At 39.1% G+C, this 25,676-nt stretch overlaps 1 protein-coding gene across 3 annotated transcripts in view; it reads right to left on the bottom strand.

The window, feature by feature from the left end:
• Positions 1 to 25,676, bottom strand: part of SACS (sacsin molecular chaperone) — a 62,499-nt gene that overhangs the window by 19,986 nt on the left and 16,837 nt on the right. For 2 of the 3 annotated variants that reach the window (XM_057399629.1, XM_057399628.1), the window contains 6 exons: positions 21,802 to 22,353; positions 11,131 to 11,281; positions 8,197 to 8,284; positions 5,691 to 5,776; positions 1,988 to 2,099; positions 594 to 740 (listed from right to left, as the gene is read on the bottom strand). In XM_057399629.1, coding sequence (XP_057255612.1) covers positions 594 to 740; positions 1,988 to 2,099; positions 5,691 to 5,776; positions 8,197 to 8,284; positions 11,131 to 11,281; positions 21,802 to 21,824 — 607 coding nt within the window. In that variant the 5' untranslated portion in view covers positions 21,825 to 22,353. Of the gene's footprint in view, positions 1 to 593; positions 741 to 1,987; positions 2,100 to 5,690; positions 5,777 to 8,196; positions 8,285 to 11,130; positions 11,282 to 11,545; positions 11,704 to 21,801; positions 22,354 to 25,676 lie in introns of those variants that run through there. The other variant, XM_057399631.1, reaches the window with a different exon arrangement.

Genomic DNA, 25,676 nt, shown 5'->3' with positions numbered 1-25,676 from the left:
AACTCACTTCACAAGTTAAATACGTTATTTCAGCAAAAATTTTACTTTTACCCTGTACTAACTATGTAGACTGTAAGCACTGTTTATGCTATATGCTTATGCTATACAGCAGTAAAACATTTTGCCATAAAGTATAAATATGCATATACCTCTATTATGGAGTACGCTTTCTAGCATGAAATAAAACCACTGCTTATTCTGCAAAGAACTTGCACAGAAGCATCAGTCTTGTCTAAACTTCCACACTTCTACTTAAGTATCTACCTTATATTACTCCTCTCTATAATATGAACAGCAGTGCATAACTTAAAGTGTAGAGGAATGTTCATTTCAATACAAGGGACTAACTACATAATGATGTTACTACAAGAAACATATCTCCTCCAAAAAAAAAAAAAAAATCAAAAGCCAAAGGATAGCCTACATGGTTTTAGAAAAATATGAATGCTTCTTAAGGAAAACTAGCATAGCAGAGATCCAATTTTAAAATGCACTACAGATAAGCCATTAAACAAGTATCTAAGATACCTAAAATAATTAAACAATTTAATAAAACTTCAACAATTTCATTTTAAAACATCTATTGAGAGTACCTGTTATATGATAAACTGAATTAAAGCCAATTCCAAATCTTCCAACTTTAAGGGGATCATCTTTTTTCCTGCTTCTTGCTATTTCCTGTATACCATGCCAGTCCTCAGGGGTGAAAACTGCATCATTGTATGCATAAAATGCTGGCCCTGTAATAAATAGGCAAGTGTTAAAAAGATGACAGAAGAAAACTACTTAACTGAGAAAAAAAATCTAGGAAATAAGTTTACAGAACTGCTAAAGTATTTCTTTAAAGTCTGTATGTGCAAATTTAATCAGGAAACTATGACTCGAACTGACACCAAATTATGCTTGGTGATGAAAGGGAGCAGCAAAAGCAGAAGCAAGGAGATGGATTTACCTCTGTATAAAGTACTTAAGAGATATATTCTGATGTGGTATCTAGTTCTGGTGTCCACATTTTAAAAGAAGGATTCTGAAAAACTGAACAGAAAGCAGAAACCAACAAAACTTCTGGAAGAAGTGTCCTGTGGCACAAGGCTTAAACTCAATCTGTTCACTCTATCAAAAAGACAGTTTGAAAGATGTACTAATGACAGCCTACTAATACCTCTACTGGAAGGGATACATGGCAAGATATAACATTAACCTGTGTCTAGAAAGACAGACAAATTCAAATTGGAAGGCACAATGAGGTTGATTAACAAGCTAGAAACAAGAAGTAGTGGATCACTACTTCAGATAATAACTGAACGTCTTTTGGGATGACTACACAAACTAATTTGTCTGATAAATACGTAAATGATCTCAATCACATAAAGCCGTATTAGATGATATAAAAACCTTAAAGTTATAACAAACTACCTTTGCAGTACAGGCAGCATGGAGCAAAAGTTGGTGCAAGGGTGAGAGAGTAAGAGATGGAGAAGAAAACAGAACTGCCCAGAGAAAGCTGAAATGTAGGGTTATGTTTACATTAAGAACTGGAGATCGCTCTGAAAAGGTAGAGGTATGTAGAAAAACCAAAATTACTGTCTAATACCCAAAGCATTCTTTTATCCTAGGTCTTATTAAATCTTGTTTACTGACTACTAAAAATCCTTTCGTGTATATTGAGATAGCAAGTGAAGCTAGGAAAATAAGCCCCAGGATACACAGTCATCCTCGGAAAAGTTACCTGAAATAAATCTGAACATGAAGGCTTTCTCAAACAGCATTAACTAGAAGCAGTTGAAAAGCTGCTACTGATGACCTGCAAGATGACGTCGTAAGGCCTTCAATAGCAAACACTGGCTTTGGAAAATAATTATTAACACTATAACATACACAAAATATGCACCTCGTAAGGTGGCCATCGCTATATAGCAAGGAGAAAAACACAGAACCACATGTGTATTGAAGGATAATGGCCAAAATTAATAAAAATTATATTTACCCTGATACTGGACCATATCCTTTGACCATAGAGTTTCTGTTCCATACTGGGTTTCATCATATAAAAACCTAACCTCTGTCGCACCAGCATCTTCTGCATTCTGTATCAGTTCCTGAGGCATAAAAAAAAAACAAAACAAAACCAAAAAGTATGATGCAGTAATGTTGCACATATTGTAGCAATGGCTTTCCGATGTAAATAGTACAAAATAGTAAGCAATTGTCTTGAGTGTAATTGTGTTCATACTTTTCAACCAAAATAATTTTATCCAGTTTACCTGAATAAAAATAGGCATTATAAAAGCAATATTCATTATAAAAGAAAAATAAATATTTATAATAAAAGTAATATTCAGCCAAATACTATAAGCATGATTCAAATTTGGAGGTCAAATTCCACACACAAGCAGTTATAAAGTTAGGAAACAGCCTACTAAACTGTTACTACTATATTATCCCAAATCAGAATTGTACAAGTCTCAAAACAATGAAGAAAAAAAATTTAAAAAAAGTAAAAATCAAAGTTTGCTGCTGAGCCCACACAACAGTTGAAGACCACAGTGAGGCAGCAAATCATAGAAGGGCAATACGCATCACTCTTTACATCAAATGAATTCCATTTAACACTTCACAGTATGAACCAACCATTCAAGACCCACAGTGCTCACTTCTAACACCTCTACAGCAGAGGGCTGCAAAACAGATCTGACCAGAAACTGTAGGTAATGAACCAAGAGAGCTCACCTGCTGAATGAAGCACACAGTTCTAGACAGAGGCTTATACTGATTATTTGTTAGTGTTACCAGTGGTGAGAGCTATGAAAAACTCTTAACTAAAATGTCAACAAACTAGTTCTGTAAACACTACCATTAACAAAACATGCCCACCCAGTCCCATTTACCTCAGTAGCATTATACACTGGAGACTAATAAGAGTGATTATAAATAACTACAGGATTAGAGCTTCACACAGTGATCTATTTACACTGAATCATCAAAGTGTAGCAGGGCTCCAAAGATACACATTCATATATACAAATAAACACACATACACATCTGAGTGCATGTTTGTGTGTGTGTGTAAGTTTGGCATACGGAAGTATCCCAGCTGAGTTAAAAAGCTATGGAAGTAAATCACATCACATCCAATGTATTCATACAACATAACTTTCAGTCAATTACTCATAGCAGTAGAAGACTTGCTAGCAAGATTAACCTTTACTTAGAACTAACACATCAACTAGCAGCAGGTATTATAGATTAGGCTGCATTCTAATGTACTGTTGACAGTAAAATAAGCTCACTGTTATTTAACATCTGGTTTAAAAACTGTAACCCCTCAATTTTTCACTTTGTGACAGTATATTCACTCTATAAGGCCTTTCTCACAAGTAACCAAAATACATTGTTTATAATGTCACTAAAATTTTGAAGCATGAGGTAGCAAGAAATATACCCACAGTGCAACATAAATAAATTTTTAAAGAATTTCTCTCCATAAGGTACTTAACTACAAAAAACACACAATTCTTCCAAAAGAATAATCACAGTAATCATTCAAGTTTATACTGAAAGACAGTGAAAGCCTCTAGGAATATTAAATAAGTATGAAAGCTACCATGTAGTCAGAGACTTGCATTCATGCTGTGGCACACACAGCTTCTCCTACATTCAGCTGCAAAAGCATTGTATTTGAAGAATCCAAACAGTGAAATGAATTTTAAGAGATCAGCAAAATTCCTGGTAGTAATTCCACCCTAACAGTCTGTTAACTCTAAATTGTAAACCATGAAAAAAGGAACATTTCTACTTTCAGATTTACCCACCCAGTTCCTAAGGACATTAACTTATTTCTTCATGTTGGAATGAAAATTTGGGTTTAATTTGTTAAGGTCTGAACCCTTCACGATGCAAATGCATCTTACAGATTCAACTAGTACTGGGAAACAGTAAAAATGTTAAGTATTCCATCCAATGAACAAACACTGCTCATAATATATCCAGCATGCAGTTTGCCAAAACCACTGAAGATATGCTTATCTCAAGCATTCACACTAAGAATAATAACTTGTTCCACAGTTGCAAAGAAAACCTTCCAAGAGACAGCAGGAACTGCCAGCAACTGTCACCATTTACATTTGTGTGGTTTATATATATGGATAAATATATGCATGTACCTGCACCAAATCCCATTAGAACCTAGTATTCACACATACATCTCCTAACATCCATGTGATGAAGCATTCTGGATAAGAAATGTAACATCCAACTATGAGCTAATCACTGCAGGTGCAATTAAAAAAAATAAAATAAAATATCAAATTGGCACTTCCAGATAGCAGCATAAGAAGCTACAATAAATCAGACAAGGCATCTTCTAAAGGTACCTGTCTTTCCCCTCATGGGACTTGATGAATTTAGAATGATCTGTATTTTTTCAGATTATAGGATCATAGAATGGTTTTAGTTTGAAGAGACCATAAATATCATCTAGTCCCAGCCTTTCTGCCATTGGCAGAGACATCTTTCACTAGACAAGGCTGCTCAAAGCTCCATTCAACCTGACCCTGAATGCTTCCCATGACAGGGCATCCACAACTTCTCCAGCCAACCTGTTCCAGTGTCTCACCACACTCATCCCAAAACATCTCTTATGTCCGACCTAAACCTATCCTCCTCAGTTTCAAACCCTTGCCCCTTGTCCTGTCACTGTATGTCTTGGTATAAAGTCTCTCTCCACCTTCTTTGTAAGCCCTCTTTGTTATATTTAAAAGCCCTAATAAGGTCTTACCAGAGTTTTCTTGTCCCCACAGTGAATAACCCCAATTCTCTCAGCCCTTCCTCACAGGAGAACATGCTCCAGACATGTCTGAAGTAAGGTGAGGTAAACTCCACTTTACTGAAAATTTTTTTAGTGCTTAAATAAATGTTGTCATTTCCATTGTTAGGCTTGTACATAACATTCTATGTTCAAATGTGGAACATCACAACATAACATGCCCTACTGTTGCATGCTTTGAAGTTGTCTGAGCCAATGATAAAAAACCATAAAGAACACTAACCACAGTTCAGAAAATCCTGTGACATCTTTTCTCATGAGAACCAATGTCTGGACTAAAAATGTTTTTCAGCCCACATAAAACTGATGTGTTCATTATTCTTGTCACTCTGGGGCAAGTCTCCCAAAAGACGTTCAACGATTCCCACCATAAAAGACTTCTTAATCTAAGAATGAAACTTTGCGACACTGCCATAGTCCACTGAGGAAAATTAATTTAGGCACCAAGAAATCCCACAACAAAATCTAGTATTAAAGTCTCCAGCTTATCCCAATTTTAGTACTAAACACTTTCCAATTTTTTTATATACTATTATGTACACTATATAGCTTACAGCAAACAAGCAAAATAAACATTTTAGATAAGCTTACATGAAGTACATCATGAAGTCTCTGATTAAACTATAACACCTGTGTTTTGGTTTTGTTTTTTATAACTTACAATGGCATCTGTGACGTGCAAACTCAGAAACGTTAAACCCACAACTCACTCTGCCTTGTCCACAGAAATAGAAACATGTCTTTCCCATACTGGAATGAGTATCTAATGAGGTATAGCAACTGCAAGATTTGCTGGAAAGTGTTACATTAAAGGCATTATGTCACACATATTAAATGACTGCTAAAAATACTATTTTTTGTATACCTTAAGAATCTGTCCTCCTTCTGGGTATCTTCTTAAGATATCCTTAAGAAAATCAACAAGTGGTGGTGTTGTTTGTCCAAAACGACCTAAAACCAAACAAAAATCAATCCGTGTATTATGCTACTATGCACTGAATTTCAGATTAAAAAATACTCACTAAACATTTACTAACAATTTAGAAAATTGTTTTAAATTAATTCAAGACCTGATACTGTTAAATCTTGTATTTCCAAAATCAACTGTAGAAAAACATTATATATTTTTTTATTTAAAAAGTTAAAATAGCAGTCTTGATGTTAAGGTCAACATATTGTTTCATATCTAAATTAAATCAATTTGGGAGCTAAATCTTTGCATCAATTATACCCCAACTCTCATTACTGGATGTTTTAAATGTAGCAACTGCTAAAGGACTAGTACTCTTTAAGCACAAGGACAGTATTCTAGGACAGCAGTGGCTCTAACTTTTTTATAGCCAGTGACGATCTCTACTGACAGCTTCACAGAGGCACAGTACATCTCAGCTCTAGTGTAGACTTCATGATCTGGCATACTGTGCGCCTGGTGCTAGCTTTGGCGTTAACCTGGGCTTCACACTGAAGGGAAAAGTCACAGAAAGGTACTACCAAGCACCATGAAGTTCTGCTCTAAAAGGACGAGTCAATCACAAAAAGAAATGTTCTGTACTCTTCAAAGTCCAGTCTGAGACTAAAGGGCAGCTCCCTAAATCCAAACATCTAAAACATGTGCTTCAAATAAATATTCACAATACAATCCCCACAAGGAAAACAGACTCTACTGATGGCCCGTCTATCACTTCCTTTTAAAACGTCCCTTTAAAAGTTACGAATAAATTAATTATTCTCTCTCTCCCCCCCTTCTACATACATGTGTCTATAAACTACAGATTCAAACACACACATACATACATTATATATATTATAGAATAAAACATTTTAAAAACAAAACCACCACAGAATCCCCAGCAATGTGGGGAAAAAGGAGATAGATAACTATATTTGCTGGGAAAACATCAAGTAAAAACATTAAAACAGTTTATGAAATTTTTGTATCACTCTATGTTTAAGATAACAGCACCAATTAAAATAAAAACTAAGAAATTCCAACTCACAGCTCTAAGTGTAGAGAGCATTTTACAGCTTTATTATTTTTATAGTATACAGAAGCATATGGAAGTCAACATGCAATATGCAAACTTCTCAAGTAAGGTAAACTGATCAATAGTAGGAAAGTCTGGGTGTTTCTTTTCTTAGGAGAAATTTTCTTAAATCAAGAAACCGATCTCCAAGCCTAACTTGGGCAGGCAGGCGGGAAGTGTTTAAACAACACATTTCACTATGGGAACCACAAAAAGTTAACTTTTAAGTGACAGGACTGAAAATAGACATCATTCTCTCTTTACATCTAAGAGCAAAGCTGCTCTACTTAGGTCACAAAAATTACTCTGTCTGGAGATCATGACTTACTCCATCTTATCAAAGGCTGAACTGATTTTTCTTCAGTATTAGCGCTGATCATATTTAACACAAAACTGGTTCCACAAATCTGAAGGAGAAACTTTTTCCCCCAAAGGTAGTCAAGCATTGGAATGGGAACCCAGAGAGCTTGTGCAGTCTCCATCCTTGGAGGCTTTCCAAACTCAACCAAATCAACCCCTGAGCAACCTGGTCTGACCTCAGAGCTGACCCAGCTTTGACCAGAAGGTTCTAGGGAATGTGACCATAAACTTCTGGCTAATACACAAACGCTTCACTTCCCTCTATCATTAGAAAACCATAATCCAGTATACTCATGGCTTACACACACCAAATAAAATATCTGCATGAAAAGAAAGGTTTCCTTCTTCATCCTACCATCCCATTAGCATTTATTTCCCTCTCTTACAATAAAGTTACTGTTAAAAAAACACCAATGATAGCAACCAAGTAACATAATCATTACAGATTTTAATTGGAACATTTCTCAAGATATTCAGGTATTACAATATAATTCAAGATACCATACAAACAAATATACCTGCTATTTTTTGTAATAAAAATGTAACTAAACATACAGAATCAAAAGAAAAACATGCAAACCAGAAGAATTCAAAAGCTTTCCACCAGTGTTAGTCTTCTACACAGTGCTGGCTGAAAAGATATCCTTTAAAGTAGTTGAATTGCTTACAAATATTCATCTTACTTTGTATGAGACAAGGCAGATACTAACACTACAGCAAGACAAGTTTTACTGATTCCAAAGTACAGCAATATTCTAATTTCTACACATGAAATTACAAATAAAAAAATTAATCACCTAGGCACTCGGAAAGAGAAGTTTAATTTCCTGGGTCAGAATGAAAAGAACAAGTGAAGGGATACCTAGAACTTAAAAGGAAAACAACAGATTCCCATTCAAAGCAAAGAGTAATTTCAAATAACTCCAGATTGCATGAGATAATGCTTTGACCTTCCAGTTTATGAAGAGAGACAAGTATTTGTCATACCTCCTCCTTTCAACCCTTCTGACTGAAGCTTCAGAAAAACTTGATTTTGAGATCTCTGAAGATCAACAATCTTGATACCATCAGATAACTGAAATAAAAAATAAGATGGATCTTGATCAGAACATTCTGCAGCATGAATAACTTACAGCAGCTCCATTTCCTACATATTTATTCTAAGAAGTTCAGATTTGTCTGTAAGTATACAAAAACTATAAAATATCCAGTATTCATTTAGAGCAGCACTTTAAGCCCCTGAGGTCTAGGATGGCCTCCTTTGCCTAATGCTACTCCACAGGTGAAATATTAGTTTGTCAGTAATAGGATCAGAAAAAATGGCCAGAAGCAAAAAAGTGGAAAAAATACCTACAGAAGTATACTAAGAGCAAGCCATGGCCTCCCATTTTTACATTTGAAAAGTTTCATGTTCTGGGAACTTTTGGAAGCATACAGCTAAAGCAGTTACTGTTCTAATGTGCATGTGCATAAAGAAAATAAACATTTACAGGAAGTAGATAGACTATGTACTCCAAAAAGTAAATAACTGATATTCAGTTTCACATGAGTTTTAAACTAAGCAGTATCGGCTCAAAGCAGCCAGTCATACAGAATGTGTAAAGACAAAAGTACGTCACATAAACCCCCTGAAGAATTCGACAGCCTCATCTCCTCATTATATGCTTCATCTCCCCTCTACCTCTCTGTATTCACCAGGAACATGACTGAGAAACTGGGGCAAACTAAGCAAGAAATTCCTCAGCAGCAACTCAAAAAACTACTTAGTAATCATAGCACATGATTTTTCTTTATTTTGTTTTGCAATTCTAGTTTCATATTTTATGTGTATCCCAGTCATATACGATGTGGTGCTAAAATAGTCATGTACGACATGATGTTATCCTGCATACCACAATAATGAATGCAGAATTAGAGGCTGCAGTGTGCTAATTAGAAATTTAACCAATTCATAGTAAACTATGTTAAACATAATAAATTTCCACATAATATACATTAGTCATAGTTTATAACACAGGTCAGAACTACTTCCTCACTTGGATGGGTAAAAACAAATTACTAGAAAAATGCTTGTACTTACACATAGATGCTTACAATCTAACTACATTTAATGAGCAAAAGACAGTCCTAGCCCACAGTATATAAACATAACCTTAAAAAATAATAAGAAAAAAAAAGTATGCTCCTTTTTACTTACACCAGTTTTAAGTACTTGCAACAGCAGGGCATTATAAGTTCCTAAAGAACTTGAGCTGATCTTGCCTCAAGATGTAAAACAGCTCACACTGCACAACCAACCTACTCAGGACTCACTAAAATAAAAAAGAATGCACAGAATGCTGTAACCTGCCACCAAATTTTAAAGAGAGATAATAACCAAATTTTTTCAGATAGGATTTTTGTACCAGAACACCAGCAGAAACGAGGGAGATTGAATACATTCAAATTAATAGCTCAACACTGTAAGAAACTGTGAGAGAAAGAGATATTGGATTTTACTTAGCATGTAAATTGCAGATAACACTCTTACTGGGGAAAAAAAAATACCGATTAATATTCTACTACCTCAGTAAATTAAAAAGTAATTTGATCCCAATGAACAGGAGTTCAAAAGTTCACAGAAGTTTTCCAAAACTGCTACAGAATATTCCCATGTGCATTCTAGTTTAATATTAATAAATAAATAAACCCAGAATAGCTGTTACACTCTTCTTACTGCCTGTTCCCTGCCAAAAGATAGTTTTCTGTGCCAGACAGAGTGCTGCTTAGATATGTGCTTCCAGATGAGTTTTAGAAAGTGATTATACAGATCTCCTTCCTCCCAGAGCAGGAGGGCCTGGAGAGAACGAAATGAAGGACACACAAAACCAGGCAAGAAAATAAAAAATAAACTACATGGGTAGTTTGTTTCAAACCTGAGTCCTCAATGACTACTTGTGTTGCCCATACAGGTTCTTACAAGCATCTTCAGCAATGCAACAATCCCTAGCATCACAGAATGGTATTTGGGTTCCAAGGGACCTTTAAAGATAGAAATCCAACCTCTCTGCCATGGGCAGGGACACCTTTCAGTAGATCAGGCTGCTCCACGCTCCACCCAACCTGACTTTAAACATTTCCAATGGTAGGGCATCACAGCTTCTCTGGACAACATGATCCAGTGTCTCATCACCCCTATCATAAAATATTTATTCCTTATGTCCAGTCTAAATCTATCCTCTTTCAGTTTAAAATCATTGCACCTTGTCCTGTCACTACAGGCCTTCATATAAAGTTTCTCCATCCTTCTTATAAGCCCACTTTGTATACTGAAAGACTGAAATAAGGTCTCCCTGGAAGCGTCTCTTCTTTATGCATTTGCAAGTCCCCCTGCCCCATTTAACCCCAATTTCCAATCTCTTCTCTTCCCTTCTTGCCTCTAGTCATCCCACCAGTATCTTGAAGGCTCCTGTTTCCCAAGAGTACAGCTAGCAGCATGCCAAGCAGTACTGAAACGGTGACTCCAGGCTGATGCCTTCAACAGAACAAAGTCATTCATTCGACTCTCTCCTCTGTACTCAGACCTCAATTTTTAACTCGTAAGAGCTCCTCTCACTGGGATGTCAACTATGCTGTTGAGGTGGGCCAGCAGGTAGAAAATCAATTAAACATGGAAAGGAAGCCAAAGCAAGAACATCTGCACTGAATCTTCTGTGCCTCCCTGAAGAAATAAGGGTAAATAACATGGATTATGTCGGAAAAGGACACAAAAACTCGAATGATAAAAGCTGGCACCATAAAGAGAAGTACAAGGGTTATCTGCCCGTCCGAAACACCTCCTTGCTTCCTATGAGACCCACCCCTAAGGACACACCGAGACACACTCCGCGCTGCCCTCGCAGCTGGCTGGGGACTGCCAGCACCCCCCGCCGCGCCCCTCACCTCTCTCCCGCGGTGCCACAGCCGCTGCTCGGCGCGGGGAAAGCCGGCTTCCGCGTCGATCCGCGCCTTCACGTCCCCCACTGCAGCGGAAGGCGGCAGCTCGAAGGTCCTGCAGCCCAGGCAGTCATGGAGGACGGTCACCCGGGCCAGCCTGCAACAAAGAGACAAACACCAGCTAAGCAGAGACCCGCAACGATCTGCCCCGGCGACCACCCTCTGCCTGCTTTCTCTCCTCCTCGGAGGCCCGGGGTACAGGGATGGGAGGGCGGGTGCCTGCCTAACTCTGAGGGGGGAAGGAGTTGCTGGGCCTGCGAGCAGCAGCGCAGCGCCGCACGCCCCCGGCCTCGCCTCTCCTCCTCTCCTCTCCCCTGCCCTGCCGTGCCGTGCCGTGTCGTCCTGCCCCGCCGCCACTCACATGCCTGCCGCGGCACACAAAGGACCGTTAGCTGCACTGCTACGGCGGCCACCGCCGCTCCCCACACGGGGAAGGGGTGTGGCTGCGCACGGCAGACTGAGGGAGAGACTCGCCCGGCGCTCTGCGCCGCGGAGGAAGAGGGAGGAGGGAGCGGGTGAAGCCTCCTTAAAAGCAGCCCCAAAAGCAGCCCCCGCCGCAGTGGCGCCCGTGGTAAAGCAGCCCCGGTTCCGGCTTCGCGGAGGACTGTCCTGTGTTCGCTTCGTGGGGCTGTTGTTCCTGCTGCCTGGCGGGGCCTCGGGTGAGCGAGCCGCGTCGCCTCGGGGAAGGATTGAGCTTGGCTTGACCGGTGATGCGTGTATGGCATAAGGCTGCCAGAGCCGTGACTAAAGCTGGGTTACGGCACGCAGAGCAGTCCTGCAGCACGGCAGGCCGTCAGGGAAGTGTACTGGTGTTCGGTGTAATTCCCAGCGTTCAGGCACCACCGCATGGAGCACTGTTACCTCCGATAAACATTCCGTTTCTCAAGGATGCAAACTACGGAAGGAAATGTCATTTCTTTGCTCTTCTGTCAGTCACTCGATTGATCGTGAATATTTATTGGTCTTGATCTCCTATGGTAAGTCCTCATGCCAGTTAAAGACTTACAGAAGGTGCTCTTGCTCCTGAACTCAGAGCTGTGAGCTCATCCCAGTGAGCTAAGTGGACCTTGAGAAACTTGTGGAGGGGCCGACAGAAACCTCTGAGGTTCACCGTGTGCAAAGTTCTGCATTGGGCACCGTGGGCTGCCCATCAGTGATGGGCTGAATAGCAGCCCTGCTTCGAAGGATTTTGGGGGGTACCAGGCTGAATACGAGGAGGATCGAGGGAAGTGAGTCTGTTCAGTGTTGATGAAGCTGAACCTAGGGTGCTGTGACCAGAATAGGATGTTCTGGGCTTCCCCAGTTCCAGATCCCAGCAGAGGACTGCTAACATTGTCAGCGGCCCAAAGCACATGACCTACAAGGAGAAGAGAGGGGGAGTTGAGCTTGTTTAGTCTGATGAGGAGACTAAGGTGCAATATAGTAGCATCCCACAGCTACCTGAGGGGCAGCTGCAAAGGTGATGGAATTCTACTCTTAGTAGTGCCAAGAGGCAATGGCAGCAAACTGCAGCTTGGGAGGTTCACACTGGACAAAAGTAAAAAACATGTCACTACAGAGTAGCACAGTTACTAGCATGGGTCGCCTAGAGGTGCTCTTCATATTGGGATATTTTCAAGGCTTAGCCATGGCTGACCTGATCCAGTATTGACGATGCTTCTGCTTTGAGCAGGAAGATGGACTACAGACCTCCAGCTGACAGTTCCATTTCTTTCCAGCAGGTCCTTAATTCCAGTCCTTGACTAAACTGAAACATCTATGACTTTTGGCAGTGACAGAGAGTTAAAACTGCTACTTGGCAACAACAGCAGAGATTTTATGGAAGGGAGAGAAGACACAATGAACCTCTTTGCAGGAAGTGTATCAAGTTAAGAAAAGATGAGAAGAATGCTTAAAACCCACAAGGGTCAGGTGGATCGGGATACAATACAATATCTAGGTAAAGTTTTGCCAGTGCCACAACATCTTATTTCATTCATATTCAGTATTTGTCTATTACTACAGAATTATACGAAAAGGTTAAAATTTTGTGGGTCTGATCCTGCTTTCACCAGAAACAATAAAACTATTTTAACTTTCTGCTTTAGTTTGTTCATTTTCTGTAGTTTTATATCTTCCCCCACATCTTCTTCACAGTTTGTCATCACAGAATTATTTGTATTATGTCCAAAGGAATGAGAATGCTGATGTCTGATCTACCTTTTTATGTCTTGATACCAAAGGAATATACTACCTACATAAGGGTGTGACATGAGTGGCACAAATGTGGATGGCTGGGCAAAATGGAAGGATTTGAAACCTGATGCAGTCCCATCCATGTCAGCTACTAAAATAGTCTCCAGACCAGTTGAACTACCAAACCACTGGCAAAATCTAATTCTTCTGCAGCTGGGATCATGCGAGTGATTTAGTGTTCTGTGAAGCATCTGTTTGAATGGGACCCTGGAGACAAACAGAGCTGTCTCAACTAACAGCTAGCTCTCTATGCCACACATCTCAAGTGGTGGGACATATTCAGGGGCACAGACAATCCTGCTGTCAGTGATTGACTGAAGTTCCCCAACCCACGTCACATCACACGACAAGACTATACTCCCAAATTATGTCCTGTGATGGTTTAACATTAATATTGGGGGGGAAAAAGTCCTTGTGCCACAGATTCGATCTAGTATGTGCCCCCTGTAGTAGGAGGGGAAGAGCTGGGAAGAACCAGTGATGCAGAGCTGGAACCGTGCAAGGTTCTGGATAAAGGAGCTGGACTCATGAGCTCCTGGAAAATGGCTATACCTGTTCTTTTTGTAAACCTGTTCCTCGATACAAGCGAGACTTCTTTCGTACTGACAGGAATGAATGTCCCATTTCTGTTTACTGTGGGACACCTTTCATTTGTTTTTATCATGTGTTTTCTTCTCTGTTTTTTTTTCCTTTTGATAATATCTGCCTTTGAATTTTCTTTCTGTCCATTCAGATAGAAGCAAGATATTCATCCTCTTACTACCCTTGTATTAAAGGAGTAAGCATGACTAGGACATATTCCAGTTCTGTCTTTTGGTCATCTGCACTGTTTAATTGTTGTCAGGCTTCTTGGCACAGTTTTAACCTGTAATTACCACCAGGCTTCAGGACCATGATCAGGCATGGTTCATAAACCAGGGACAACTCTCCACTGTCAAAACAGACAAGGACACTTTGGTTTAGGGCCAAAGACCGTTAAACTTTTTAAACACAAACTGTGTTATACCACTTACTTACCCTTAGAGTTTTGGACCCTTTCCTGGGGCCCATCCCATTCTATTGATTGGCTAGCTGTTGCTATTGATAATAATAAGCAAGACTCCCACTGGGAGTGTGTGCAAAGTAGGGCAACAAAGCTGGTGAAGGGCCTAGAGCACAAGTCCTGTGAGGAGTGGCTGAGGGAGCTGGAGTTGTTTAGTCTGAAGAAGAGAAGGGTCCTACAGTATTAATTGCTGATTTTTATCAGCAACATCCTGGCCATTCATATGGCAAGGAATGTAGTATAAATATCCTTTTTAATTACAAAGTGATTCATACATACCCTGTTACCCATTATCAAACTGGTTTTGACAGTTTATGACAGTGACCTTTTAAAGCCTGATCTGTAATTAAAAAAAATGCCAGAAAAGTGACTATATAGAAATTACACTGACCAAAAAGGAGTACATGTTCCAGTCTGCAGATTTTCGCATCAAAAGAGCCTTCAACCTTTGTTTAACTTTAATCTTGCTTATCCCTTTGGAAAACAGAACTATGGAAACTACATAATCCTAGTGAAGTTAAAGGTGTCACATACATGTTTGCTATGCAGAACTCCTATTAATGACTTTATGTGAATGTAAAAAGAAAAAAGTATTTGACCAGGTGGCAATTTTGTAGTCATGGCAGTTTAGGAAAAAAAAAAAAAAAAAAAAAAATCACTCTTTTAAATCTAAAATCATTTGGACTTATTTGAGGCTTTTTAAATACTATATATAGAAATTCCTATGATAAGATTTTTGTAACCACTTTTCCAAGCAAAGGAGCGTTTAGATTTAAGAATACATATGGAATATTCTCCTGTGGCTATGAACAAGGCTTCTGTTCGTTTGAGAATGAGGTCGTACAAGAAGGGATATGCAATTAAAAAAAAAAAAAAAAATGAGAGTCTCTACAACATTACCGTATTTTTATAAAATGAAATAAAAGCCATTTTCATAGTGACATTCCCTTGAAACCAGAAAATTCTGAGTTGCAGAATCACCTTATATTTCCCAGTGATTTAAAATAAGTGTTCAGTAGCAGAAAAAGATGAATGCAACCCCCTTTCTTCCTTATCAGTGTGCTTAGAAAGGTGGAATGGAGTCTGCAAAAGGAGTATATGTTGTGATAAGAAACAAACATGATTAGGTCACTAGTGCAAGAGGAAGCCGCTGTAGTACAGAAGCTTCCAGTGCAGCAAAAAACATTCTGCAGTGCTGGCAGGCAAGTAGCAGTGACTCAATAACTATAGATTAGACATAGTGCACACCAAGCAAAATCAAAACTTTCTATAACACACTAAGCACCTTCATTCTTAAATCAATTCCTTGTGTTTCTAACAGATGTTTTAAACATTACATTGTATATGTATCACATTACCCAGAGATTACAGATTGCATTGGTCTTGTAGTCACTGCCAGGAGCTTGCTTTATCTTTGCCTACTAATGCCTTTTCAAGAAGTTTGAGAATAAACCTACCATTGGCTGATGACACATGTGCTAGTCATTGGAAGTCACCCCTTACTGGAAAGTTTCTAATTTATTTGAATAGCTCCATTAACAGAAAAGTATTTAGCTGAAATGGCTTTAGTCCTATCTTGTACAAATTTAAAAAACAACAAAAAGCCCAAACCTCCCTCTGGCCTGTGAAGCATTTGATTTAAACAAAATATCTGGTTTTGCCATAAAATCTATCACACAATTTAATTAATTCGCTGAAACTGTTTTATTATAGATTGATGCAGTGAGTTTAAACTGGTTCTCATACTCTGTGCTCCTCACGTAGAACCATTATAGATAGCTTCTAAGCAAAATATCTGTATGATCGCAGCTTAATGAAATATTAAAGAACTGGAGGAAAGTATTACCTTATTCCTTTGTAAGCTGATGTGTTTCTAAATGTCAAATATCGAAAGAACAAGATCCTTTTTAAATACTAGTAAAAACAAACAAAAGATTGAAGGTCACAGACGCCAGGAAAAGCCATTTGTTTCCGTCTAATGATTTTGATCTCTCTGTTATATGCTTTAATGTTCAAGCCAGTTCCTTGATGGCACTAAGCAAATGCTAATGCAAAGTACTTAAAATACCTATAAAATTTGTTTCAGTTTTATTCTTTATGTGTAAAGAGCAGAGCAAGAAAGCGCAAATAAATGATAAAATTTTAAAATCTTCTTAAATTCTGAAGGAAAATTTCCTCTTAGATCTACCATTAGGAAAAGACTACTTTAAATTAAGGCCTCAAAGAGAGGACCTAACCTTACTCAACTATAGTACAGTAACCATTACTCTACAGATTTGAATTGCTAAGCATCACAGGGGTTTCTATTCCAGTTTGTATGAATAACAAAATCCAGTACAAAATGCTTGGCATTTCAAATTATGCAAAAGATTAAACCAAAGTAGTGATAAAAATAAACTTTTCAATTGCTCTTTAGAGAATTGCATTAGGAGGGACTGCAGTGTTGCAAGATCTGCTGTTGGCATACATTTTAAAATAAGCAATATGTTAACTGGTGGTGTTTGCTTTTGACAATTGGTGCCAATAAAACTGACAGATTTAGAACACCCACTTTAACCTTGAAACAACAAAAAGCAGAGCCTAAATCTGAAATTGATTTCAAAGCCAAATATAAGTTCCTAAATGTCACAATGAATCTTTGCCTCCATTTAGGACACATGGTAATCAGCTTACCAAAGGTATTTTTTTCTGTACTACCTGTAATATTTTTCTTATTTTCGTTCCAGATATTATCTTCCTACATAAGGGAGAAAAATCTACTTAATAAGTAAAAAATCAGCTGCCCCATATTACACATGCATTAAATATTTTAAGAAGCGTTTCTCCATCCCTATTGCTTCTGCATACTGCACCTAATCATGCTTCAAAGTTTCATAATATTTTCAAGGCATCAGTGTACCAAGCCCTATGTATATGGAAAAAATTACAATGTCGCACAGAAGGAAATACAAGACATGTAATTTTCTTAAACTATGAAAAGCACAACTCAAAGCACCTTTTCAAGTACCTGTACGTCAGATAGTGGATAACACGTAATGCTAGCTCTGTACTGGCTCTGTATCAGTTTGTCTCCTTCATAACAGGGCCTCATACAGAAGTACAAGCAAAACTTTATCCTTCAGACAACAGAAAGATGAGTGGCACAGAGTAAGAAGCATGAGGCATATGTAAGGCCTAGTGAGAGGAAGGGAGGAAAAGGGGAAGAAATGACACAGGGCATCCTCTTCTGGGAAAACAGAAATGTGAAAGGGATTCCTGCGTTACATGACAAGTCCAGTCACACAAATCTAATAGCTGCGATATTGCTCCAAACACTACGTGAGTTGCATAATGATTCATTGGGAATTGCAGGCTGTGTTACTATGTCCTATACTATATAAAGTAGCATGGAGTAAAACATCAAGTACTTTCAGCCTCCTACACCCTCACTGCTTTTCACTCTTCTTTCCAATTTACTGGTGGAACTTATGTAATTGCCTTGTATCCTGGTTCAGATGGTATTATCCAATTTAAAAAATTATTACTATTTGAGTTGTTTGAGCTAATTTGGGTCATTTTGACAGATTTGAGACACAAAGCAACTGTGATACCTTCAATATAGAGGAAAGAAAACTAACTCTATCCCAGCCAAAACCAGGACAGTATGTTAGCCCAGCAAGGATAAGACTAAATACATCCAAACAACTTCCAGTGAAATGGATGGTAAAACTTTCACTAGTGGGGGGCACAGTGCTTTTGAAACTGTCGTAATTGTTGTTTACATCTCTGTACCTCATACATACATACAGTATGCCCCTTGGTATACCTATCTATATTTGGACACAAGAAGCAGGGAATGCAGAAGTCAAGGGAGTTTTCTACAATGGTTAAGGAAACTGAGATGGGGAATAGGACACCTATAGAGGCTACAGAGCAAATTTTTAGATGTACAACAGGTTGTATGCTTATTTATGATGCCTATATATTATATATTATGCTTATTTATTATTAGATGTAAGAAAGAACTTCTTTACTGTGAGGGTGGTGAGGCACTGGAACAGGTTGCCCGAAAGAGTTGTGAATGCTCCATTTCTGGCAGTGTTCAAGGCCAGGTTGGACAGAGCCTTGGGCAACATGGTCTAGTGTGAGGCGCCCCTGCCCATGTCAGGGGGTTTGGAACTAGATGATCTTACGGTCCTTTTCAACCCAAACCGTTCTATGAATCAGTATGTGTTTCTATTTATACATACCTATGGAAAGAGTTGGTTAGAATCATAGAATAGTTAGGGTTGGAAAGGACCTCAAGATCATCTAGTTCCAACCCCCCTGCCATGGGCAGGGACACATCACACTAAACCATGTCACCCAAGGCTCTGTCCACCCTGGCCTTGAACACTGCCAGGGATGAAGCATTCACAGCTTCCTTGGGCAACCCATTTCAGTGCCTCACCATCCTTACAGTAAAGAGCTTCTTCCTTATATGCAATCTAAACTTCACCTGCTTAAGTTTTACTCTGTTATCCCTTGTCCTGTCACTGCAGTCCCTAATAAAGAGTCCCTCCCCAGCATCCCTATGGGCCCCCTTCAGATGCTGGAAGACTGCTATGAGTTCTCCATGCAGCCTTCTCTTCTCCAGGCTGAACAGCCCCAACTTTCTCAGCCTGTCTTCATATGGGAGGTGCTCCAGTCCCCTGATAATCCTTGTGGCCCTCCTCTGGACTTGTCCCAACAGTCCATGTCCTTTAGATACAATATGTGTATTATTGTAATTATGTAAAATCTCTATTGAAATATTAGTATGACCTAAGTGCAGAGTTAACTAAGCCTTTGTTAACTTCTCTTCCATTAGCCTGCTTGTGCCTATCTTGAACAAAAGTGGTATCACTTAAAAAAAAGTTTCAGCATAAAGGGTTTCAGTCAGTGAAGACTGGATTAGCAGCTGATGGGTTGTGGTAATTAAAGCTTCAGTGTGATTGTATCCCATTGAGCATCAGCACTGCAAGTGCAACAGTGTACTCACGGCCTCCAATCATGGACCAGTTTAAAGCACTTCAGTACCCAAAGACTTTTGTGGATTCATAATAACCAGATTAATGGCAGCATGTGATTAACACAGACTAACATTGCAGCACAACCCACCTACAATGTAATCAATGAAGTCTTTTTAAGTAGCTAGAAAAACTTTTTTTTTATGTATATATTTATTTTTATTCCATCCATGTGATGTATAGAAAGTGGAACAAGGATGGGAAGTTAAGGCAATTGCACCCCTATTACCATTAATTGATAGTAGTAGCAAATACATATAGTGAAAAGTTCTAAAGTTTCAATGTTAGAACATGAACTGGAAGTCTGTACTTTAGCTAATGTCTTTATATATGCTGCACAAATTCCATGAAGCTCCAACTGGAGGCACAGTCTTTTTATTATAGACACTGTAAATAAAGAAAAAGCATAAAAGCTTGGCTCTGCTCCCAAAAGCATCTAATTGCAGGGGTCAAAAGACATGCCAGAGGAAGGCCATGCACCAAAATTTCAGAAGCAAATTAATTTCGTGCAATATCACAAGGGCACAGGGTCTGCTAAAGCTAAACTTCAGGTTAGACATATAAAGCCCTAATTTCGCACACCAATTTGAAAATTGACACTTGACTACCTTTAAAGAGGGAAGTACAATATCAGTGTTAAAGTTGAAGGCTGGGTAAAATATTGCAGCAAAATCTTTGAGATCTGTAATTTTTTATAATTGACTGATACTGGAATGAATAAAAAATACAATGGAGATTCTGAAATACCACTACATAGTCTAATGTAAACTCAATTTAACAGAGACTTGCATAAAACCCATAAACTGCATGGAACCAAATGAGCAAAAATCACAACATAACTGATATGACAAGATATTTGTCATTTGTGATCTTGGTGGAACAAAGCCCATCATTTATTAGTATCCAAGAATGTCAATATTGAAATATAGGATTCTACAATTTTAACAGCATGAATAATGCTTATCACAAGAAATCTGCTTTTAGCAGAAAGATTGAGCTCTTCATATTTAAAAGTCAAGTATGTCAAGGCAAGTCTGCTCCCCTCTCCCTGGCTGTAACTCTGAAGCCCCACCTCTGTCCAATGCACAGTCCCCAGCTTGAATATTGCCCCTGCAGCTCAGTCTAGGACAATCCATACTTTCCAGCTCTTATCCCTGGCAGTTCTTTAGTTTCATCTCTGGTCCCGTTTCAGGCCTCGGTGCCAATGAAGGTGACCATCAATCTTAGTCTTTATGAGGGAACTTCATGCCTTACTGAATTATGGAAGAGCTTGCTGCACAACATGCAATGCCTAAACCTCAGAGATTTCTGAGGTTTTTCATTTACATTTACAATATTTACACAGGGGGGACGGGGAGGGGGGCAGTTAAGTAATCTAGAAGAAAAAGATTAAAATCCCCTGTCATGGTTTAAGCCCAGCCAGTAACTCGGGGCCACGCAGCCTCTCTCTCACTCCCTCCCTTTCCTTCCCCCTGCTCCCAGAGGGGTGGGGAGGAGAATCGAAAGAATGTAACTCCCACAGGTTGAGATAAGAACAGTCCAGTAACTAAGGTATAACACAAATCACTGCTGCTGCCACCAACAATAATAATGATAAAGGAGATAACAAGGGAAGAGAACGCAACTGCTCACCACTCATTGACCGATACCCAGCCTGACCCTAGCAGTGATCTCACCCTTCCAGGTAACTGCCCCCCGTTTATATAGTGGTCATGACTTGCTGTGGTATGGAATACCTCTTTGGTTAGTTTGGGTCAGGTGTCCTGTCTCTGCTTCCTTCTGGCCTCCCCTCCTCCCTGGCAGAGCATGAGGCTCACAAAGTCCTTGGTCAGAGTAAACATTACTGAGAAGCAACTGAAAAACATCGGTGTTATCAGCACTGGTCCCAGGCTGAAAGTCAAAACTACAGCACTGCCCCAGCTACTAAGAAGGAGAAAATGACTGCTACTGCTGAACCCAGGGCACCCCCAAATTTGCTTTCATGAATTTTTGCAAAATTACCCAGGAAGCCAGTGGACCAGACCCTGAAACAATAGGCAGCTGTTGCTAATAACTTTCTGCCACAACGCAAAGCTCACCTCCTTAGTACACAGTAAAAAGCAGAGGCTGTACATTACAATTGCACATCAGTGGGCATTCTGCCGACTGCAAGATAGAAAGTAGCTACAAAAGTAGCAATTTTGTACAAATACTAGGCAAATTTCAAACTCAGTCTTAAACACTGACCATGGCTGTTTGAGCAGGAACATGTCAGCCTAACAAAAAATTCCTTCAGGAGTTTTGCTTGGTTGTTTGTATGTTTTATTTTTTTACCTGTTCTTATCCTCGGTCTCCATTGTCTCTTTTTCTTTGATATCTTCCTGATAGGAACATGAAGCAGATATTGGACTTATAAATTAGCAAATTAATTTTTAATCTTCTTTGTTTGGTGGCTCATCATCTCTTCAGTGGGCACTAGAAAGCCCAAGCATGTGAAACTAACTCAGTGTTCACTCCATTCCTGAACTACCGAAGATGTCTGTGTGCTTCACTGTCTGCTGCTTCTCCAGTTCTCTTTTAAAGCCACTTGCTAAATTCTTCACAGAAGTTCATTCTCTTGTGATTAGGAACAGACTTAAGAGGACAGGTCCCAGAAAGCAAGGAGTTATTGTCTGGCTTCTTTAACTGAATTCAGGCTATGTTCTTGTGCAATTGGTTTACATTTATCTTCTGGAGGAGTGGAATTCTGGAAGCTGCTGTTTCTACTTTGTCTTCCTTCTTTCTGGGAACAGGCACAGTTGAAATAGTATTTGTGAGGGCCAAAGTCTGACCTGTCTTCTCCCTCACACCTGCTAGAAAACACGTCTTAACATCAGCTCAGGAGTTCTGGAATAAGAGACAGAAAAGGGGTGAGCCATTAATACAAAGCAGAATTGAACTGAAGGATATGGAAAAGTCATTTCCTCTGAGAGCATAGCTGCAGTTACTAGTATTATGTGAGTCATGATGCTAATTATAACTGCCTTGTGCATTACAGTACTTGTAAGCACATGGAGAACTGAAAAAGAGCAGTGAGGTTTCCTGCTTCTCCTCCAGTACAATGTCAAACAATCAGTACAATAATGAACACACGGAGCTGTAAGTGTACTGAATAAATGGGCAAGTTTTCTATTTTTTTGTTTTGTCCCAGTATCTGCTTATTAAAAAAAAAAAAAAAAAAAGCTTCTAGGATGTATATTACAGGCTTGACATAAAATTATGCCATCAAACAAAATGACAAGATGGACAGAACATTTACAGAGAAGGATTTTGCCCTTCTGTTCAAATGGCTTGCAGCTAGGAGAAGAGATTAGCCAGCTTGCAATGACTTTCCATAAGGAGGATTCAAAGTCTTCCCAGCTAACCCCCATTCCCATCTATATAGGTCAACATCTACCCTATGCTGCACATACTTTCAGAAACTATTTCCTTCTAGCTGATACACCAGAATAGTGCATAAGTGAGACAAGGCATGTGCTGTCAAGCAGCAGAAGATGTTTCATTCAGTATACATGTTATTACCCAAAAGGGATATGTTTGAGAGCCGGAAGGACAAAAGTGGTATTCCATTATTGTTGTGCATCTGTGCAAATGTAAATCTGTCTCTGAGCCTCTGACAGTGTTGGCAAGTCTTTTCATAATATGCAGTTGTGTATGTCCCTCTTAAGACAGTAATGCAGAGACTTTCTTTCCTGACCCAGAAAGGGAAACAACTGTGGCTAAATCACAAAAGATGAGCTACTAGACTATGTGTTGTGATACTGAAATACACATGGTACGAAAAAAGGAGGGTAGAATTTGTGGCTTGAGTACCTAAAATTTTTTTAATACTTAGAAATAAGGTACTTTCCAACCCTAACTATTCTATGATTCTATTCAGGTAGTAAATGAAATATCAAAGTATGCAGACTGAAGATGAATTCTGAATGTACGTTTGCCGTGAAAAGCATCATGGAGAATTTAACGTAGCATAATGTGTTACTAAATATCTTCAATATAAATTTTTTTTTCTACAGGTGCTTAGATGTATACCTAGCATGTACTTGAAAGAAAAGTTCCACACTTAAGTTATACTTAAGTAATGCAGATTTAATCAAACAGCCATGAAAATTCAGCCTCATTTACCCAGGTAGGAATGATTTCATAGAGAGTAAAACTGTTGCAGCCTTGCTGCGTAGTGGGTTGCAGTTGGGAGGGGAGCTCCAAGGAAAGGCATTTTGGCTGCAGTGGAAAGCCAGGCTCAAGCGGGTCCTGGCACTCTGTGAAGCAGCCATTGTTGGAAGATCAGGCAAGCTTATACCATTTACCCTAAAACACCATTAGTAAAATTGCACATGAAAAATATTTGAAGTTACTTGAGCAGCTTCAATTGTCTTGGGGAAGAAAACAGAAAAAAAAATAGATTTGTAATAGAAAGCTAATTATGACTTTAAGAGGCAGCCTCTCCATAATTAGTGAGTGACACACTTTCTCAGACTGAATTCTATTTTTAGATTTAGGCTTTCAAAGATTGTCCTTTATTATGCTGCTGTGGGGAAGCTTTTTAATTCATTGTGATTTTGTGCATGATTTTGCACATGGGACTGTGCATGACTTGCATGCTGACAAGACTCTAGCCAAATCCATTATCTTAGTAAGTCAGTAATTGCTGCATTTCTCTCATGGCACTGAAAAGCCCTTTGATATGTCATTTGCTCTTGGTACCGACACACCCCATGAAAATAAAAATATCTTCTAGGATTTTTTACAGTCACACCTTGTCCAGAAAATGGATAGGTTCAAAGTACTTGAAAGCAGCCTAAAAGTTATTAATTCAGTAACTAGTTTGCTTATCAGAAGAACAAGTTATATGACAGCATGAAGTGACCTGTCTACACTAGCAAATCATTCTGATAGTCCTCAAAGGAGCTTGGTCTTGCCAGCATGGATGTGACTGAATGGTGTTGTCAGTTTGCTACCAGATCACATTACAATCCTAGAAAGATTTTGACATGGTCATCTGTGTGTTGTCTTCTGTGGTAAGAAAGTGAGCCAACTTGGCTGCTGGATACCAGATTCAGCCTGACCCTGGCATACTAACTTCCTGACCTTACACTTCTTCAGTGCCTGAAGTGGTCATACAGGCTACCTTACAGCTTTATATGATGCTGAGCTGCAGCCTCTGAGAACATTCTGTCATATAATTTATTAGTGTAGACATAATAAAAGATCTGTTCTTGAAAAAAAAAAAAAAAGCAGTTACGACCATTGCCTATGCCAACTTTCTTCTGTGGGATTTATTAGTTTTCAAAAGGAAACACCTTTGCTGGAGGATTTTATGTCTGTCTTGAACTGAATTTTAGTGGAGGAAGTTTAGTAGTCAATCTAGGGAAAGTTTTGTGAATGCCTGTGATTAGTTGGAGGTATGGTGCCACAGGCATAGCTATGCAAAGACCTAACTTGCCTGGATATATATATTAAAGTTTCAGAAATTTCTGGTGTGAAAACCATTATTGGTCATCTGACTATCTGTTCAGTCATCATCCATCCTTTTAGTATTGGGATCAGTCTACACTTCACATTCTACTAAATACAGCCTAAAGTACACATACCCTGACATTCTTTTCTCAATAATAACGACTAAATAAAAACTGTTAACACTCCATCCAGCAGCCTGGCAAGCATGCAAGAACTATCAGAATTACTGAACACAATCCAAAATTTAGAGGAGAAAATTTATGAACAAAGCACAGCAGTAGCTAATCCTCAAATTATGTTTTACAGAGTTTAAAGAACAATTTGATCACAAACCCATTATTGATTATACTGACTTCTGTTGGAATACGAAAGACTGCAACAACAGGAGGTACATAGCCTCAAGAAGGAGAGCAGTTGTGAGCAGCACAGCACAAGAGCTGTGCTGACCAGAGCCACAGCATGGGTCACTAGTGGGATGTGCACAGGCAAAGGTACCCTATCCATCTGCTGCCTTCATGGTTACCTTGCTTGTATCTAGCATTTGTGTTAAAGGTTAGAGGACACAGTCTCCCACAGCATCCTCACGGCTAAATTGAGGAAGTGTGGTCTGGATGATCAGGTAGTGAGGTGGACTGCGAACTGGCTGAAGGAGAGAAGCCAGAGAGTTGTAGTCTATGGGGCTGAGTCTAGTTGGAGGCCTGTAACTAGTGGAG

The sequence above is a fragment of the Pezoporus wallicus genome, unplaced genomic scaffold (genome assembly GCF_028554395.1).
Source record: "Pezoporus wallicus isolate ANWC-B61680 ecotype Strahan unplaced genomic scaffold, APGP_CSIRO_Pwel_v1 scaffold_6446, whole genome shotgun sequence".
Lineage (NCBI taxonomy): Eukaryota > Metazoa > Chordata > Aves > Psittaciformes > Psittacidae > Pezoporus > Pezoporus wallicus.
Note: the sequence above shows the minus strand (reverse complement) of the source record. Positions and strands in the feature narration are given on the sequence as shown.